The sequence below is a fragment of the Macaca nemestrina genome, chromosome 13 (genome assembly GCF_043159975.1).
Source record: "Macaca nemestrina isolate mMacNem1 chromosome 13, mMacNem.hap1, whole genome shotgun sequence".
Lineage (NCBI taxonomy): Eukaryota > Metazoa > Chordata > Mammalia > Primates > Cercopithecidae > Macaca > Macaca nemestrina.
In genome coordinates, this window is record NC_092137.1 from 26,544,268 (window position 1) to 26,563,457 (window position 19,190).

Sequence of the window (19,190 nt, forward strand, 5' to 3'; positions counted from 1 at the left end):
TCGCGGAAATGGGAGGCGCCTTCTGTGCGCGCCCTGTGGGGCTGCTCCGGGAGAGGGCCGCCAGAAGGGCGCAGTGTCCCGGAACGCGAGGACAGCGGGGCCAGCTGGCGTTGCCAGGAGGGCCGCCGTGGCCGTGGCCGTTGCCGGGTGACCCGCCGCTGTTTACCGTGGGGCGGAGCGGAGCGCCAGGCTCGCTGCACTCGCGCACCCACCATGGCCTCCCGCAGCGCGGGCACCCTACTGACCGAGTTCAATGCCGCCTACGTGCCCCCTGGCCTCATGCCCGGGTAAGGCCGCGGGTGCGCCTCCTCCCCTCCCCCTTCCGCTAGCGCCCTCGTCGGTGGTCGAATCTCAGCCCTCTGCCCCCGATTCTGGGGTTGAAGGAACCCCGAGGAGCCGATTTTCCACCCGACGGGGTGGGGGGCATTCCCGGGGATTTGTGGTTTCAGAGTAGGAAGTGGGCGGGCACGGGCGGGGGTGTCCCCAGATTCCCCTTCGCAGGAAGGCGCTCCCTGGCAAATGGGGCACAGCCAGCAGGGGGTAAGGGACCTCCCGTGGACCCAGCCGGGGAAGAGGGAGGAGATGGAGTCACGTGGGGTTTAGTGCTTGGAGACGCCCCAGGCGGGCAGCCTGCAGGCTTAGAAAGAATGCAAGAAAAAGCAGGCCCCTCTGCTCCGGGCACAGGGCCAGCTCCCAGCGTTCGGGCAAGGTCAGTACTTGTTGGTTGAAGGAGGGAAGGATATCGGGTGGGTGCGGGTTCGAAGAGCCTGGCGAGGCCGCAAGAGCGGTAGTTAATGGGTCATGCATGCAGTACCCGCCCGACTTTGCGGTCGGTCCTTTCACGGATCTGCCTTTATCCTCCCAGAAGTTTTTCTTGGAAAGCTTCCTGGCCACTTGCCCTGAGTGCTGGCTTGCTGTTTAGCACTTTCAAATGCTAGGTTACACCTACCTTTCTTTTCTCTGGATATTTTCAGACTCCAAACATCTAACATGCAAGTCTGGCTGTTCCCTCCTGTTCTTTGGCTCTTTCTCCCACAGTGTCTGATGTTTCTACTCCGGACCGCCTCTCCCAGGGTGTAAGGCTGTCTTTATCCCTCCTACCAGTCAGCATGGGTGCTGAGAACAGGCACTGGATTCTGAGAGGCAACCTGTACAATATCAGCAAATCTATATAGAATGAATGAATGATCCTAAGATCCCTTGTCTGAAAAAAAGAGTGAACGAATGAACGAAATGAATGTCTTGAGGGTTCTACAGGCAGGGTCTCCAAACAGGTGAAAAAGCCCACATGCTCTCCCCTGCAAACGGAACAGATGGCAAAATGAAGAAAAGTGTATTTGGTATGAAGTTGGGATTGTTTTGAAGCAGAATAAGCTGGACACTGAGGTGCTGTGACATTCAAATCATTTCTGGACACTGCATGAGAAAGTAGCAACCAGGGGCTGGTGCTGTAGTTTTAACCCAGCCCATTTGTGGATGTGACCTTTTTCTGGGCCCTGGAGAGAGCTTGCTGCCTGCAGGATGTGTAGAGGCTCAGATGTCCACCCGGGTTCCCATCAGACAAAGCTGATATACCAGATCATGGTAGTTTCCTGAAACCAAGCCAGGTGACTTAGGATTTGCCTGTTTTCCTTTATTTAAGGCATTCATGTGGATCAGTGCTTGGGACACACCAGGTGTTATGTTAGGAGGCTGGGAAGACAAAGACAAACAAGTGGGGGGCTGCCCTAGTGTGGTGTAAACACATAAGGTTTAGTTCAAATCCATTTGTGCCACCTTGGATGGTGGTGTTGACACCACATTCTGGGTGTTTATCGTAAGATTTGATTTTATACACTGACTTTTTTTCTTAAGCCTCCCACAGTCTCCAGTTGGAAACTTTTCAGTTATCTGACTCCTGGACATTTCCCATCTGAGGGGCAAGGCCCGGTGCTCCTGCAAACCCTGCCCCGCAGCTCCCCCACTCTGTTTGGAAGGGGTGGGAGCTGCAGGTTTCAGAAGCAGTCCCCAGGGTGCTTTCCTATTCCTGCCACTTCTCGGCAGTTCCCTTGAGTGCCCTGTCCTGTGATTGATTTAGAAATGGCGATAAGAGGATCATGCATGAGGTTTCAAGCCTGGACTGGGCTAGTTTGAGCAGCTGAGCCCGTATCTGCTGCTTTCTCATCTGGATCTTTCTGGAAGGGATGTGTTCCCCTTAAAGATTCCCATCAGTGAGGAATGAATTGAGTCGTTTTGTGTTTCCAAATGCTACCTCATTGGCAATTCTGTCAAGTTAATGAAAGAACCCAAGATTCCTGACCACACTTGGAAAATTACTATTTTTGTGTGTCTGTTCAAACACTAATTACAGGATTTTAAAGCGCAGCCAGTCTCTTCTTACACTCAGATCACCCCCCTCTTACCTGCTTTATTTGTAAAGGCAGAGAATATTCATGCTGGTGTGGACCTCAGAGATCATGTAGCCCCGTCCCCTCCTGTTCCAGATGTGGTCACTGAGGTCTGGGGGGACTTGCCTGAGCCCCACGCTGGTGATGGAAGTGCTGGGCTGGAGCCAGGTCCCTAACGCCTGTAATAACACCGTGATCTCCTAAGTCTGAGCTCCAACTACATGCCAGGCACTGTGCTGGGCCCTTTACAACATTTTCTTCTTCTTCTCCTTCTCCTTCTTCTTTTACTTCTTCTTTTTTTTTTTTTTTTAAATGGAGTCTTGCTCTGTTGCCCAGGCTTGAGTGCAGTGGCGCAATCTTGGCTCACGGCAACCTCTGCCTCCTGGGTTCAAGCAATTCTCCCTGCCTCAGCCTCCCGAGTAGCTGGGATTACAGGCACACACCACTATGCCCAGCTAATTTTTGTATTTCAGTACAGATGGAGTTTTGCCATATTGGCCAGGCTGGTCTCAAACTCCTGACCTCAGATGATCCACCCGCCTTGACCTCCCAAAGGACTGGGATTATAGGCATGAGCCACCATACCTGGCCTTTCTTCCTTCCTTCCTTCCTTCCTTCCTTCCTTCCTTCCTTCCTTCCTTCCTTCCTTCCTTCCTTCCTTCCTTCCTTCCTCCCTCCCTCCCTCCCTCCCTCCCTTCCTTCCTTCCTTCCTTCTTTCTTTCTTTCTCTCTTTCTTTTTTTGAGACAGAGTCTTGCTCTGTCGCCCAGGCTGGAGTGCAGAGGCACAATCTCAGCTCACTTCTTCTTCTTTTTAAAAATCATCACAATAACTCAGATAAGGAATGAGCAGCTTGCCCAAGTCATTCAGCAAGTTGCTGAGCCTCGTCTTTGTGACTTCAACACCCCAACTCACCCCAATATCTCCCCAACCCTCATGTGGCATTTCACCTGCCTCCCTCATTTAGCAGGGAGGGAATGGGGTCGACAGTAAGAGATGGACTCTGGACCCAGCCTGCCTGGTACAAATCCTGGCTCCATCACTTCCTTACCCTGGGCAGGTTATTTACCTCTCTGCCTCACCTACCTTGTCTGTTCAATGGGGATGATCATGGTGTGCAGCTTGAAGAGGTTTCAGTTAGTTAACATGCCTAAAGCCTGGCACTTGGTCATTGTTAGCTGTTATCATTCGTTAGATCTCTACTGTGTTCAAGACCTGGTTCCAGGAACCCCGGGAAACACGAGACAATAACAAAGCTGGTCTTCAGCCTCGCCGGCCAGGGCGCTCCATTTGGTCCCTTGCCGTTCCTGGGGACACAGCTCCTAGGCACTTTGCCACAGGCAGTGCCTGCCTGCGCCTGGCCTGGGTGCTATTCCCGCAGTGGGCAGGAGCTCTCGGGTCAGAGTCCCTGAGATTTGAAGGGGTTTGAAGGGATGAGATTGGCCTCAGTGAGGATCCAAGCTTCCTGCTTGCAGGATCTGGGTGGCATCCACTCCTCATTCTCTGTTTCCGGCCACGCCTCACCCGGCTCTCAGTGCAGACCCCTGGCCTGCACCATGCATTCATTCATGCCCAGACTGCCCCTGTTACCCATGCCCACAGCTCCTGCCCAGTGGCTGTCGCCAAGAGTGAGGGAAGGAGGATTTGCCTCCCAGCCCCTCTCTCTGTCTGCCTGGGGTGGCAGTTGTGCCCGCACCTGTCACTGAGCTGGACCTTGGAGACCTCAGGGGCCTGTGATCTTAAAATCAGTGTGTTCCACTCAATTGTCAGGAGAGTGGTCTCACAAAGGTGGTTGTGTCCCCATCCCTAGAATCCCTGTACAGCAAACACACACAGTGGTGTGCTGGCAAATGTTTAAAAACCAGTTCTCTGGAGCAAAACTGCTTTGATTTGTAACATTCATCCATATCTGTGGTATAAATACTCTCACCAAAGCTGATTTCAAACTATCAACATAGTGTCCTTAATTGCAGAGTTGGGGAGGGATGAATGCACAGCTGTGCAGCATTATATAATATTTCCACCCCACAGATACGGTGGACATGACAACCTCAAACACAGGTGATAGTAATGTGGTAAAATAATTAGGAAGTGAGGAGTTTTGACTATTTATCTCATTTGGTTTTAGTGTGTTTTTCTTCCCTCTGAGACAGAGCCTTACTCTGTCACCCAGGCTTGAGTGCAGTGGCACGATCACAGCTCACTATAGCCTTAACCTTCTGGGCTCAAGTGATCCTCCCACCTCAGCCTCCTGAGTAGCTGGGACCACAGGTGTGCACCACCATGCCTGGCTAATTTTTGTATTTTTTGTAGAGACAGGGCTGCCCAGGCTGGTCTCGAACTCTTGGGCTCAAGCCACTTGCCTGCCTCAGCCTCCCAAAGTGCTGGGATTATAGGAGCCACCATGCCTGGCCTAATAGAACATATTTAATTGTAATTTAATATAATTTGATATTTAATACTGGCTTGTTTATTAACAGACTTAACAAATTCCTGAAAATTTAGAAGTTGATTCCCTTGAAGCCAGTAGGCACTGCCTGCAGCCCACTACTGCCTGCCCCTGTGATATGGTTTGGCTGTGTCCCCACCCAAATCTCATCTTGAATTGTAGTTTCCATAATCACTACATCACAGGAGGGACCAGGTGGAGATAATTGAATCATGGGAAGAGTTCCCCCATCCTGTTCTCATGAGAGTTATTTTCTCACAAGATTGGATGGTTTTATAAGGGCTCCCCATTTGTTGGGCACCCATTTCTCTCTCCTGCCGCCATGTGAACAAGGACATGTTTGCTTCCCTTTCTGCCATGACTGTAAGTTTCCTGAGGCTTCCCCAGCCCTGCGGAACTATTATTAGTCCATCAAACCTCTTTTCTTTATAAATTACCCAGTTTTAGGCAGTTCTTTATAGCAGTGTGGGAACAGAGTAATACACCCTGCCAGCTTCCTGGGGCCTGGGGCCTTACCCTTCAGGGAGAGAGGTCAGGCCAGGCTTGGGAAGGGAGGGTTCCCAAAGCATTTGCATTTCCAAAACCCCTTCCACTTCAACCCAGGCCCTGGCACCAGAGGTGCAGCCCTCCAAACAGGCCAGTGCATCTTGGGGTATGAAACAAAGGCCATCTGCCCAGGGAGAGGTAGGGGACCCCTTTTGCCCATTCGTTAGTATTAGAATCTCCTGGGGAGCTTTAACTATGACCTGTGCTCAGGCCCCATCTAGAGATTCTGATGTCATTGGTTGGGCTGGGCTAGGGCTGCAGGAGTTTTTAATCCTCCCAGGCAATTCTAAGATGTAACCAGGGACAACAACACTCGTCTGAGAATTTCTATGGCCCCTTGCAATGCAGACCACTGTTGACAAACTGGCAGGTGTGGTCCTGTTTTCAAGCATTTGAAAGAAGGGGCCTCCTTGTGTGGAGCCTGTGCCATTCTCCTTGGCACACCCCCGCCCCCAGGCTGAGAGGTCTGACTGAAGGCACAGCAGGTGCTATTTTCATTGTTCAGTTCTCATCTCCAGCTGAGAGAACAGATCATTGTCCCAGATTCAAGCCCAAAACACAGAAGCAGAAAGTAAATTCTACAGCCCCTCAATTCTTCTCCCTCTGGGCCCTGTCCCCACAGGGAGCTTCCCTCTCTATCCCCCCAGGAGGCAGCCTGGTCTCAGAGGGCCTCACACACTTAGGGGGCCTCTGGCCACTCACCTGCCTTTCTTTGCTGCAGTATCTTCTCTTCTGGAGGATTCATAAACCACGTCATTCCCCACCCCCTTCCCAGGACCTCTGCCCCAAGGCCAGCCCCTGTCTCTTTCCTGGAATTCAACTCTGAGCTGTTCAAGGACATTTCATAGGTAACTGGTGCCTCTCAACCTTGAGGAACTGGGGAACCCCCTAAGAACAGGTGATCAGGGACTCCTGGAGACTTGGGCTTTGCAACAGGGATCCCCCTTCTCTCCAGAAGAAAGACCAACCATTTAAAATGTGCCACCGTTTGTCAATTCCATTCAACAGATATTTACAGAGCATCCACTGGGTGCAGGGAATGCCAAGCATGCCAGTATGAGTACAACAGAACCCTCCCTCCCCAGAGAGCCTATAATTCATACAGAAAGAATATTCCAGTGGCTCAGATTATTGTGATATGAAAAAATGTGAACTGAAGCCAAGTGTGGTGGCTCACGCCTATAATCCCAGAACTTTGGGTGGCCAAGGCAGGGTGGCTTACCTGAGGTCAGGAGTTCAAGACTAGCCTGGCCAACATGGCAAAATCCCATCTCTACTAAAAATACAAAAATTAGCTGGGCATGGTGGTGGGCACCTGTAATCCAGGCTACTTGGGAGGCTGAGGCAGGAGAATTGCTTGAACCCGGGAGATGGAGGTTGCAGTGAGGATCGTGCCACTTCATCCAGCCTGGGTGACAGAGTGAGACTCAGTCTCAAAAAAAAAGAAAGAAAAACATTATGAACTGAGACATAGGAGACGTGCAAAGGGCAAAGACAGCTCCACGGAGCGGACAGGCAGGGTCTATGGACTGGGTCATGGAGGCTCCATGGGAAAGAGGGCATTCAAGATGGACTTCGAAGGATGGGTAAGATCACAATGTGGGAAACGAGGAGAGCAGAGCCTTCTGGATGAAGGATGTGGCTTGAGAAAAAAGATGGTGTGGAGGTGCCAGAAGGGTGTTCTTTCAAAGCAGCAAATGGCCTCTTCGGCTGGAGTGGGAAAGCTGGGATCTGACAGAGGATGATGCGACTGGAAAGACCTCTCACAGAGGCCCTGGCATGCAGGGACTGACCCCTGGCCCTGCTTGTGCTTGGTGTCACAGGCAATGGGGAGCCCTTGAAGGATTTTGCTCCTGGGGAAGGATCTGATCAGAACCGTCCTCAGTAGGAGGTGTTGTGGAGGACAGGATGCATTGTGGAATGGGGACGTGCCAAATAGTTGCTGGTTAATCAGTTAATAAGGCTGATCGTGGGATCCCCGATGGCTCTTGGTAATTAGTTTTAATGTTGACTGTGGGGCCAAGCAGTTCTATTAAGAGGCAGGGAAGGGACTGCTCCTTTTCACACAGTAACCCACAGTGGGACTTAGAATCCACATGTGACCATTGCGCAGGGGCCCGGCTTGGCACAGTCTCCTGGCTTATGTGGTGTACAGATGGATGGAGGGACAGGGTGGTGGATGGGGGCAGAGGAAGGGGTTGAAGGGGAGGTGTGGTGGCACCAATACAGCAGATGCTGCCATTGGGACCACTCGATGCCCTGTTATAACACTTGCTATTCCTCTCTGTTCCTCCTTACCTTGGCCTGCCACAGATCAACACAAACAGGATGGCAGAAGGCTCCACTGTGGAGCTCAGGGCATGCTCAAAAGAACACAAATGCAGGTGCATACAAGGGACACAGACCTAGCTTGCCAAGATGTGCCCACTGAGTGCTAAAGAATGTGAACCTGCACATGTATGCAAGTGTGTGTGCACACACACACACCTGTCTGAGCAGCAAGCCCTGAACAGAATCCAGGCAGAACTCAGGAGGATTGCGGAGGAGAGGGCTTCTATTCTATTGGGATGCAAATATCTTGGCATTCAGAGAAGGTGGAGAAGCAGGGAGCAGAGGAGGAGTATGGCAGAGAGCTTGGGGGCGAAGAGAAGAATCACGAGAACACATCATTTTTCTATGGCTCCTTTCTTCAGAGGAGCCCAACACCCCTGTGGGCGGGATGCTTCATGCCAACATGTGCTCTGCTGATCAGAGCCACACTCCTCTTAAATCAGGACTCCAGGGCATGGTGCCCCCAGAGTTTCTGGAATTCTGCCTCCTCCAGTGAACATTTGTTGAGCACTTGTCATGTGCCAGGTGCCAAGGATAAAGGAGAGCATGGATTAGCAGAAGAGACAAGTTCATTAGGGTCTGAGTGTGGACTTAAGGATGACAGTCCTCCCAGCGAGGCAAGTGCTAGGTACAGGGTATGCAGTCAGGAGAGGCAGCAGGGGGCATGGATCCTTTGCAGTGGGTGGCAGATCCCCAGGTGGGCAAGAGGGAAAATGCATCCCCGGTAGAGGAACTCCGTGCAAAGGCCCAGAGGCCTGAAGAGTACGTGGGGCCCCGGAGACTGGAAGTAAGGCTGCTGGGGCCCAGGGCACCTACAGGGAAGTGATGGAGGAGAGGAAGAATAGATCTGGTGTTGTGTGGACAGCAGGCTGGAGGGGGTGATGCTTGGTCTAGGAGACCAGGGAGGAGACTGGAGATGTCCAGGCAAGCAATGAGGGAGGCTCGTAGCAGTGGGACGGACGAGGGCCGCAGGCCAGTGGCTAAGGAGAGGCCTAAGCAGGACTTAGAGAGAGGTCAGATGCGGAGGGTGATGGAGAAGAGAGGACACAGGGCCATCGAGTTTCTGGCTTAGGTGGAGGTTGGAGGGGGCAGGGGTATACTGGAGGAAGAGCAGTTTCAGTGGCGCTGGGTCTGTGGCGTGGTGGCCCGGCCTTGTGTGGGCAGCCAGACACATGGATCGATTGCCAGAATGGTAGAGGCTGGAGACCCAGATCTAGCTGTCATTGACACACGGGACACACTGGAAGTCTAACATAGACGAGATCTCCCAGAAGGAATGGGTCCCTGAAAAGAGAAGAGGACCGTGGAGCAACACCATCGCCTGGGAAAGGAGCCAGACTCAGGGGCTCCCCCTGCCCCAGGGCTCTCCTCAAAGCCTCACCCCAGTGGAAACTCCTCCAGTACCCACCCTGGGAATGGCCTTCCCTCCTTGTGGTTGATAGCACTAGAGCCTTGACCGCGGTCCCACTTGGGTTGGAGCTGGTTGTACCCAGGCCAGCTCAGCACGGCCCCTGACACATGCACCCCATGAGTCAATAAACACCGAGTAAGGACTGGGGTTGGGGAAGGACTGGGCTCGGGGAAGGCAGGCTGGGCACTATGGGTCTTTGTGTTCCCAGCACTTACTGTGTTGCCAGCACACAGCAGGTTCCTGATAAATTAATGTTTCATGCCATTTGACTCTGTTTTTAAAAAATGATGTGTGTACAAAGAAGAAAGCAACAAATCACCCCAAATCCAAACACCCTGAATTATCCAGGGTTAACATTTGGTGAACTTTATTCAGAGTTTCTCTTTACGTGTATATTCAGATGAGATCAGGCACGCTCAGTGTGGTATGGCCGTAGACCTTATGTGTATATTCAGATAAAGGACTAGATGGAGGAGTGAATGGATGGATGGATGGATGGATATAAAAACTGACAAAAGCAACTTTATAAAAATATAATTGGCCGGGCGCGGTGGCTCAAGCCTGTAATCCCAGCACTTTGGGAGGCCGAGATGGGCGGATCACGAGGTCAGGAGATCGAGACCATCCTGGCTAACACAGTGAAACCCTGTCTCTACTAAAAACTACAAAAAACTAGCCAGGCGAGGTGGCGGGCGCCTGTAGTCCCAGCTACTCGGGAGGCTGAGGCAGGAGAATGGCGGGAACCCGGGAGGCGGAGCTTGCAGTGAGCTGAGATCCGGCCACTGCACTCCAGCCCAGGCGACAGAGCGAGACTCCGTCTCAAAAAAAAAAAAAAAAAAAATATATATATATATATATATATATAATCGTACCATATTTGCTATTTTAAAATGAAATGCATGAAATTGAATCTTAATAGAACTTAACTGAAGAGAAAGAAACTGCAGCAAAATGGAAGAATAGGTGGATTTGAGATAAGTGTTAATTCATCACAAGATATATTAGTACAAAAAGATCCCTCTATAGGAGACAGAGAGAGAATAAAAACCATCAAAGGGCTACAGCCATTATGTTGTACTTTTTTCTAACGACGTGTTTCAATTTTAGATGCCATGGGTTGACTCCGATTTAAAGAGATTCTTAGTAAGTGCACCCCCATCTCCCCTCCACCCACCCCCTAATTTTGGTTGCTTAAATTAGTTTTACTTTGACAGGTTTTATAACATTTACATTCCGTTCTGTAACCAGCATTCACCTAGTTGCTATTCCTGGTTCTGCACTTAAATAGATTTGAAGCTCACCACCACTCACTCTAACAGAGGTTCTACATTACCGAGTTGGTTTTTTTCTTTTTCTTTTGAATCATCTCTTGGTTGGCAGGATTTTGTCACTGAACATGACTTTCAAGAAGAGCTTGTGAGTGCTTTGGTCGCTGAGCCCTTTCGTGCTAGGAAAGGGTGACTTTGTACCCCCGTGACCGCCTGGCTGGTGTGGTATTCTTGGGTTGCGTTCTTTTCCCTGCGGAATGCTGTGGGTATCCTCCTTTGCCTTTCATTCTATCGCTTCATCTTTTTGCTGGGGTTGGCAGCACCTGGTGACCAGCATCTCTTCCATTCCCCAAGTTCCGAACCACTTGAGAAAGAAGATGAAAGAGGAACGTGGCTGTTAGAGAATGGGGTGAACACAGCCTTAGAATGAAACAGGCGGGACTGCGCTGAGCCCAGCCTCCTCCCCACGGGCAGTGCCTGTCCATCTAAAACCTAAGGCTCAGAGGGGCGGAGCAGGCTTCCTTGCTTCTGAGGAGGAGGAGGAGGGAGGGGAGGGGCGGGTCACAGGCTGCCCAGTGTTTCCCAGTGACTCACCACCCAGGTGTTCCTCCACCTCCAGTGCCCAAGAGCATGTGGGGCTGGGAGATGGTTCCGGTGTGGGAGGAACCTCCCCTCCACGTGGGAGGAGCCATCAGGATACAGGAGACTGCATCTCCCCATCGCCTGTCTTTGACGTCTTAATTTATCGAATCTATATCTTGATTCAGCTTCATCTACAGCACAAAGTACTCTCAGGAACTTGCTTGCATGTCTCAGGTTAGGTTTTTTCCCAAAGAAGTTTCTTCATCGGTGCCAATGTTGCAGCGGGACAGTGTGAGCCAAGGACATTGGATTTGGCAACAGCAGGATCTAACATGACCTTAATTTAGATGTAGAGGTTCTCGTTTCAGTGGTGGGTCTGAAGGCAGACTGAAGGAGGTCAAGGAAAGGGTGTGAGTTGAGAAATCAGGCAGAAGGTGCAGCGTATTCCTTAGCGAGCTCCAGAAGGAGGGAATCTGCAATCCCGCCTTCCTCTTCACCATCTTTAACGTCTCCTCTCTTGGTTGCTTCCCCTCTGCCTATAAACGGGCACCAGCCCTCACTGCAGAAATCTACAACCTAGGAACCACGGCTCAAGCCCGCTTACAGGCAGAGGGGAAGAGGCCAAGAGGGAGGGGGACATTAAAGATGATGGAAGAAGGGCAGAGGCTGAGAGAGATAGGGAGAGACAGATGGGACAGTGAGGCCTTGGGTGAAGCCAGAGCAGGAGCTCCAGACCCAGGAGTGGTACCCAGGCTGGGAGGAGGACTGTGTCTCCTGGAGTGGCCAAGGTGACCACCCAGCCTCACTGGAGAGACAGCAAGGCACCCACCAATTCCTCCGTCTTCCCAGTTCCGGAGGAGACCTGGCCTCCTTGGGGAACTCAGGGGGCCGAGGAGGAAGGGCACTGAGGTGGGTGGAGAAGAGTCAAGACCGCCAGGGTCACGGTGTCAAGGGCAGTGCCTCTGTGGCATCCAGGGATGTGAGTAGTGAGGCTGGAGGGGGGCCTGTGCAGCTGGGGTGGAGCCTCTCCCCTCTGCAGCCTCATCGCGGCTCTGGCCCAGCCAATGCTGGATGCTGTGAGACCCCAGGAAGGCACAGCTGTTGAGGGCAGTGGGACCAGGAGCCAGGGAAGGACTCACTTTGTGTGACCTTCCCTACAGTGAGCAGGCCTGTCAGCAGTCACTCGGCTTCACTTCCTTGCCTTTTTCCTGAAGACAAAAAGAAGGAAACCGTGCGTTGCTATCTAATTCCAGGCAGCGCCCATTCTGTTGGTGAGACCGAGGCCCAAGGCACAGGGAAAGACCCCAGAAGAGGCGAGAGTGGGGGGACGGAGTTATATCTAGACGGCTGCAGTGATTCTGCAGGACTGGGGTGTAGGGGAGCTGATGAGGTTGGAGAGCTGGGCCAGGGTCAGATCACAGATGGCCTCGAATGCCATGCCAAGGATCTGACTCTGAACTGAAGTTCAGTTTGGTGCAGAAGGGATTGCAGGGGCAGGGGTCTGGTGCAGTTAGAACAGTGAGGTTGTTACGACCACAGTCCAGGTACAAGGGCACACAGCTGGGCTCAGTAGGCTTGGATGGAGCTACCGGACTTGGTGACTGACTAGATGTGGGTGAGGTGGATGTGTCAGTTTCTGACTTAGATGGCTAGGGGTTACTTTTCACAGAGATGGGACCAGACTGTCAGGGAAGGTGGGGGTGGGAGATCAAGCCTGGGAGACATCCAAGGGAGATGTCTGGTGTGCAATTGTACATAGCAGCCTAAGGCTTGGAGAGAACTCCCAGGTTGGAGCTGTGGACTGGGGTCATCTGCATACAGGAGGTAGCTATGGCCATGGCATGGCTGCCATCACCCAAGACAGACCCCGGAGGTTCACCAGTGCTTAAGAGGCGGGCAGAGGAGAAGGCTCATGAAGGTGTGGTCAGAGATATCGGTGAAAGCAACAGAAAGGAGCAAAGGTGTCATCCAAACCAAGAGCAGTGTTTCAGGAAGGCAGAGGTGGGCCATGCCCTGTGTTACTGGAAGGCCCAGCAAGACAGAGCGTGTCCACCGACCTGCAGCAGCAAGAGCACAGGCGGCCTTGGGAAGAGCGATTTCAAGGGCCTCATGGAGCAGAAGTCAGACCCCGGAGAGTGAGGCGTGCAGGGGGGCACAGGGCCGTGCTGCTCGACAAGCTTCCGCATTGGCCGCGAGTGTGGCGCCCGTACTCTCTGGGTGTTGCTGACTCTCCCTTGTTTTGTCAAAATAAGTCTTTAGCTCTTGGAGCGAGTCTCATTTGACCAAGGATCTCTAGAGTGCCTGTGTCACCAAGGCCTCCGCTCGCCCATCTCCTGTCCCTCTCATGGAACCTCCTCGGTCGCAGAGGGTGGAAGACTCCTTGTAGGCGCTCAGAGCTCCAGCACCTTGGTCAGGTCTCCAGGCTGCCTGAGGAGCGCGTTGGGAGGCTGCTGTGCCGGGAGCAAGGCTGCAGCATGCTGAGCCTAGGCCTTGCTACACCACATCTCCCACCCATCGCCTTTCACTCACTGGGCCCCCACTCACTTCTCATACTCCCCCTACCCTTTCATGAGATAACCGCAGAATGGGGGAGCCAGAGGAGGCCATTGCATCTTCAGGCCATCGCCTAAGTAAATGCGGGCCCCTGGAGGGGCAGTGATTTGCCTACAGCATTGACCAGGGTGTATCTGGTGTTCTGGCCCCTGCGTAAGCTCCTGGTCTGGAGAGAGGAGCATCTAGGAGAGACCTCTGGGGAGGGAGAGGCCCAGAGTCCCTTGGACTTGGCCTTCCCCAAAGACCTGAGCAGGTCAGTGCACCTTGGGAAGCCTCTCAGGGCCAAAGATGGCTACTAGGCTCTCCTGACTCTACCCTTCTTCTTCTTCTTTTTTTTTTTTTTCTTAATTATTATTATGTTTTTATATAGAGACAGAGTCTCACTGTGTTGCCCAGGCTGGTCTCAGAACTCCTGGGCTCAAGTGTTCTTCCTGCCTCAGCTTCCCAACATGCTGGGATTACAGGCATGAGCCACCGCACCCTCCACTTTTAAGGGCCTCTCTTGGAACAGACCTGGGGCCCTTCATTGATCTGTGGCTCCACTACCTCCTCCGCGATCGGCAGGTACCAAGGCCACGTCCCCACTGTGGCCTTCTCCTTCGGCGCTCCCTATGGCACCACCACCCTCAAGTACTTCCAGGACCACCGCAACACAGCCATGGAGAAGAGCCACACTCCTTTCAGCCAAGGCGGCCACTTCCCCACCATCTTCTCCACCAACCCCAACCTCCTGCTGATGGAGCGCGCGAGCACCCGGGACCGCTGGCTGCACAAGCCCAGCTACACTCGCTTCAACCTGGACAGCCACCGATCCACGGAGCTCACGAACTTCTACCAGGTAAGCTGTGCGGGGCTGCCCTGTGGCCTCCCCTCCTGCCCACCTGCCCCCACCACGGGAAGAAAGTGATGGCCAGAGACTGGGGGAGACCTCGTACCTGCCACAGTGTCTTGATTTCCTTTCTCAGAGCCCCTGAGCCAGCAGGGAGCATGGAGGGTTTGGCTAAAGGGAATGGGGAGGCTTAGGACTTTGCCCCCCTGATCTCTCCCCACATCCTGGGGCTTCTGGATCTCCAATTCCTGCTCACCCCCACTGCCAGTGCAGCTAGGGGTCTCTAGGGATGCTCCTGCCCTTACCTCCCCCTGGAGTCTCTTGGATCTGTGGAATGCCATATATTTTCGAGGTGAGTAAAAGGTCTAAGATCCACCCACCAGATGAATAACACGAACAAAGGCCCCACTAGAGCCCCCTGCCCCAGGTCCAGCCCCACGGTGTTTTATCCACTCGCATCCGAGAGCCTGTTCAACCCCTCCCTACCCTGCAGCCCCCCTGGGGGCATGCTCTGAGTCACCCTCAGCCCCAGGCTGGAAGAGACTGCCCTGCAGGGAGTAAGCCTGAGGATGGGGACCTACCCATACCCCTGTTGTTCTTGTCCTGCTGTTTGGGCTGGTAAAGCCTCCCTGGATGTGGTTCAGACACATTCCCAGAGACCACAGGTGCATGGGCCTGAGCTGGCCCTTATGCCCTTGGCAGGGATACAGGTGCATTCTCTCCTGTGTTCCCAAAACCTTACTCTCTCCATCACCTTCTCTCGCAAGCCTCCCTGTCTAGCCTGATTGCAAGGACAAGGTATGTCCTGGCCCCAGGGCAGAGAACTTGTATGAGTAAGGCAACTTCCTCGGGAGAGGAGGAGGTCAATGCCACCAGCCTCTGATGCATATGCAACCATCTCGGGGGGTCTGCCAAAGCCTTTCCCTCCATCTTGGCGCTCAACAGAACATGCCCCATACAGGGGGGAAGGAGAGAAGGGAGCAAACACAGGCCAGGCAGACATGGTGCCTGTGTGCACAGCAGGTGTGCGTATGCCTGCAGGGCTGAGTTTTTGTACTTGGTCCGAGCTGGTCCCTTGTTTCATTTACACTCTGTAGCAAAGCTGGTCTGGTCGGTGTCATTATTCCCATTAGGCAGATGAGAAGTTGAGGCTCAGTGAGGACAACCAGCTGGTTGGCAATTGAGTTGGGACCCCAGCAACTCCGGGACTCCTCCAGGGGCATTAGGAGAGGTGGCCCCCAACCCTGCCCAGGTGCAGCAAGGCATGGGCTGCAGGTGCCTGGGGTCAGTCCTGCGGACTAACAACCTGTCATCTCTTCCTTGATTGAACCATAGACAGTCCAGCAGCATCGGAAGTACTATCAAGACAAGACGGGCACGGTGCCTCGAGTCCCCTACTTTGTGCTGCCCGTGAGGGAGCCAGAACACTACCCCCTCCCCACTGTCCTGTGAGTTGTGAGTCCCTGCCCTCCCTTCATCCACGCAGTCAACAAACGCACCCATGGGGCACCTGCTCTCGGCCAGGCATGCACAGCGCACAGACTGAGAAATGAGTTGAGGATCTTGCCCTAAAATGTGCAGTGCAGAGAGTGATGGTTGCGGAGCAAGGGGGTCAGGGCATTGGCAGCCTCAGCGGGGATGCTGGTAGCCTGAATGGGTGAATCACGAAGAGTGCTTTCCTGGCCAGATGCACTGGGAATTTGGGAGAAACTCCGTAAGCTCAGTGGGCCTGAATCTGCGGACTGATGCCCTGCCTGCAAAGGCAGCCTGGCAGCTACACTAGTCCTAACGCGGGCGCCCATGCAGAGAGCAGTAAGGAGCTGCTGCCCTCTGGTGGATACAGAGGGCACTACACCGAGCAGGAATCTTCCCCCAGCCCCGTCCACATTTGGAAAATGTTCTCCTAAGGACTTTCTGTCCATCTAACAAAATAGGAAAGTTCCTTGCCTCCTGCCCCTCACTGCTTTTATCTAGGAGAGCTCCTTTCTCCAGGGAAGGCCCACTCTGCCCTGAAAGATGACCTGGGTACTGTGGTTTCTGTGCTCTCTCCTTCCTGAAGCGCAGGCAGGGGTATCACTAACTCACACGAGGTGTCCTGGGGTGGGATAGGGTGGTGGGTGGTACCTGGCCTGCAAGGTCAGTGGATAGAGCTTGGGATTTAGCTCCATACCGACCACCCCCTGCTTGCCTCAGAGTCCTGAGATTCACCATCATCCTTACTGATAAAGCAGCATCTGTTTTCATAAGTTTAATGGTTTTTATAGAAACAGGCTTCACTGCATCCAGAAGTTCCTTTCTGCAAGATAGGATCATTTTACAAAAAAAGGGAACCCGAGGTTCATTTATCACCTGGGGGACTTGTGCTGCATGGCCTGGATGGTTGGAGGCAGAGCTTGGAAAGGAAGCAGCATCTCCCATCACCACCTCTAGGACTCAGGGGGCTCTCTCCAATCTTGAGATGGCTCTGAGCCAGTCCGTCCCTGGAGTAGAGTGGGACTCTCCTATGGACAGGTATCCTCTTGAGACAGCTCTGGCCAGGATCCGCCCCCACCCCCATCACCATGGGGAGAGCGGGACACCTCAACTGTGTTCCTTCTTCAAGTTGCCTGGCCACTTGCACTGCTGCTGACAGTCTCACACTGAATGCAAACGGCCAACCAGGTGGTTGGGAGAAGAGGGTCAGTGATGGGCCTGGGGCAAGCCCCTCCCTCCTGGAATCCCCTCCGTCAGCACCATTATCATTTCTTAGAACATTTGCTGTGTGATTACTCCTTGTCCAGAGCTTTACATGCGTTACTGCATTTATTCCTCAAGTCAACGCTAAGAGGGGCATACCACCACTGAGCCGTTCTTAAATATGCACACTTCTAGCAGGAGTTGGGACCAGAGTCCATCCCAGGTCTGTCTGACATCTGTGCCCTCACTCTTCACCACTGTGCCACTATGTAAATACAGGTTATTCCCACCCCAAGTCCAGGGGGACCTATCAGGTGTTAAGCTGACGAGTAGCCAGCAGGCCAGCTGAAAGTTGGCACATGGGGCTGTGGGTGGGCATGCATCACCCTCTTTCCCTGGCACACTGCATAACATCAGTCCCATCCTCACCCCTAGGCCTCCTCTGTGCCCGAAGAAGAAGTGGCACCTTTTGAGAGTAGCCCCCGAGAGCCTGAAGACCTACCAGACCTTTCCGTCAGGGAAGAGGGTCTCCCCGCAAGAGCGGAAGAGGAGAGACTGCTACTTTGAGTTCAGAGCATGAGACCAGGTTCCTGATGCCTGGGATCCTGGGTGGAGGCCAGCCCGGCTTCCCTGGAATAAAACCTTTAGCCGTGACCATCCTACCCACCTCTCCTCTGGATCCCAGGGACACTCGGCCACAGCAGGAAATGCCCCCTGAAAGTCACACAGCATTGTGTCCTACAGGCCTGCGGAAAGCTCTGTCCCAGGGACTGAAGCCGAGGAAAAGTGGTGTCCGGCTACCTGACAGGTCCAGCTACCTTCTCCCCAAGATGGAGCAAGTTGAACTGAGGAATGTAGGGTTCCCTAGCCTTAGTGGCAGGCCACTCAGGTACAGAGACCTCCCACCTGATTCTACTGGTATAAGCAAGGAAGTCCAGTTACCCCGGTCTAAGAATGAAGGGGAAGTGGCCCCAGAATAATCGTACTGGGTATGATTGGAAAGGAATTTTCATCGGAGCCCTGACTTGGCATCGTTTGGTTCACACGATCACTTGTGAGGGAAGAAGTGTTATTATCCCCACTTTACTGATAAAGACACTGAGGCGCAGAGAGGGTGAGGGTGAGAAAGTTGCCCCAGCTTACACAGTTGGGAAGTAACACAGCCAGAATTTGAACTCAGGTCTTTCTGACTCCCAAGTCCTGGTGTTTCCATGACACAGCCTGCTTGTGGTCCATGTGGAGACTGAGGGGCAGGGAAGACATAAACCTTGGGATCCTGAAGGAGCCTGTGGAGGGTGGGGCCTGGGAGGAGAAGCTGTGTGCAGCAGGCACCCTCTGCATTCTGCCGAGGCTGGGTTGGACAGGTGGATGCGGCATCTACCCCTGAAGCTGTTTCTAGAAGAGGATGGGAGGGAATGACCTAGGACCAGGCCACTCTTCCAGGAATTCCTATGTTTCGGGGCCCCAGGCCAGAAGTGGATGCTGGGCACGGATGCTGAGGCCACATGCCTGGGGTGGTCTTTGAGGTCTGGAGGATCCGCTCCCAGCAGGCTGCTGCTTCCTACCTCCCAGGAGGCTCCTGCCTGCTGGGGCAGGGGCAGGACGGGGGTGAGAGCCCCTCGGGGACAGGATCAGGGATGGGGACCTCAGACCAAGGTGGGGACCTTCTCCAACATTCCAGCACCTCTTGGATTTGATCAAGGGCACTCCATTAAACGACAAGGCCCTTATTGTCCTTGAACAGGTGAGTCAGGACCTAATGGCAAGGGGAACACAGCCAGGTTCAAGTACACCTGGGGCTGGAGCAGCCCCTCCTCTGTAGCCAGCGATTAGATTAGACACCTCCCCCAGGATAATGTAAATAAGAAAAACCCAGTGGGGGGCTTCTGTGTCTCCAAGTCCCTGAGGAGCTGGACCCCAAAGGCTCTCTGTGGTGGCCAAATTCATTCCAGGGCTTGGCTGAATAGCAAAGCAAATAAACTGATTGCTGGTCCCACAATCAGGGCCAAGATGCCTTCTCCCTCAGAAGGGGAGTGGGGAGCCGGGCGCCAGCTGGAGTGGCTGCTATGTGCACGTCTCCGTGCAGCTCTGCAGTGCGAGGTGCTGGGGGTCGGGGGTTTTGATGAAGGGAGGGAAGGACCTCTATCTTGCTAGGGACCT

General features: G+C 53.4%; 1 protein-coding gene across 1 annotated transcript; it reads left to right on the plus strand.

The window, feature by feature from the left end:
* Positions 1-102: 102 nt before the first annotated feature.
* On the plus strand, positions 103-17,692 carry CIMIP2C (ciliary microtubule inner protein 2C). The gene is made up of 4 exons (XM_011738035.3): positions 103-287; positions 14,090-14,363; positions 15,690-15,802; positions 17,466-17,692. Exons 1-4 carry the CDS (start codon positions 214-216, stop codon positions 17,608-17,610), a joined length of 606 nt encoding a protein of 201 aa, XP_011736337.1. The 5' UTR covers positions 103-213; the 3' UTR covers positions 17,611-17,692.
* Positions 17,693-19,190: the final 1,498 nt, after the last annotated feature.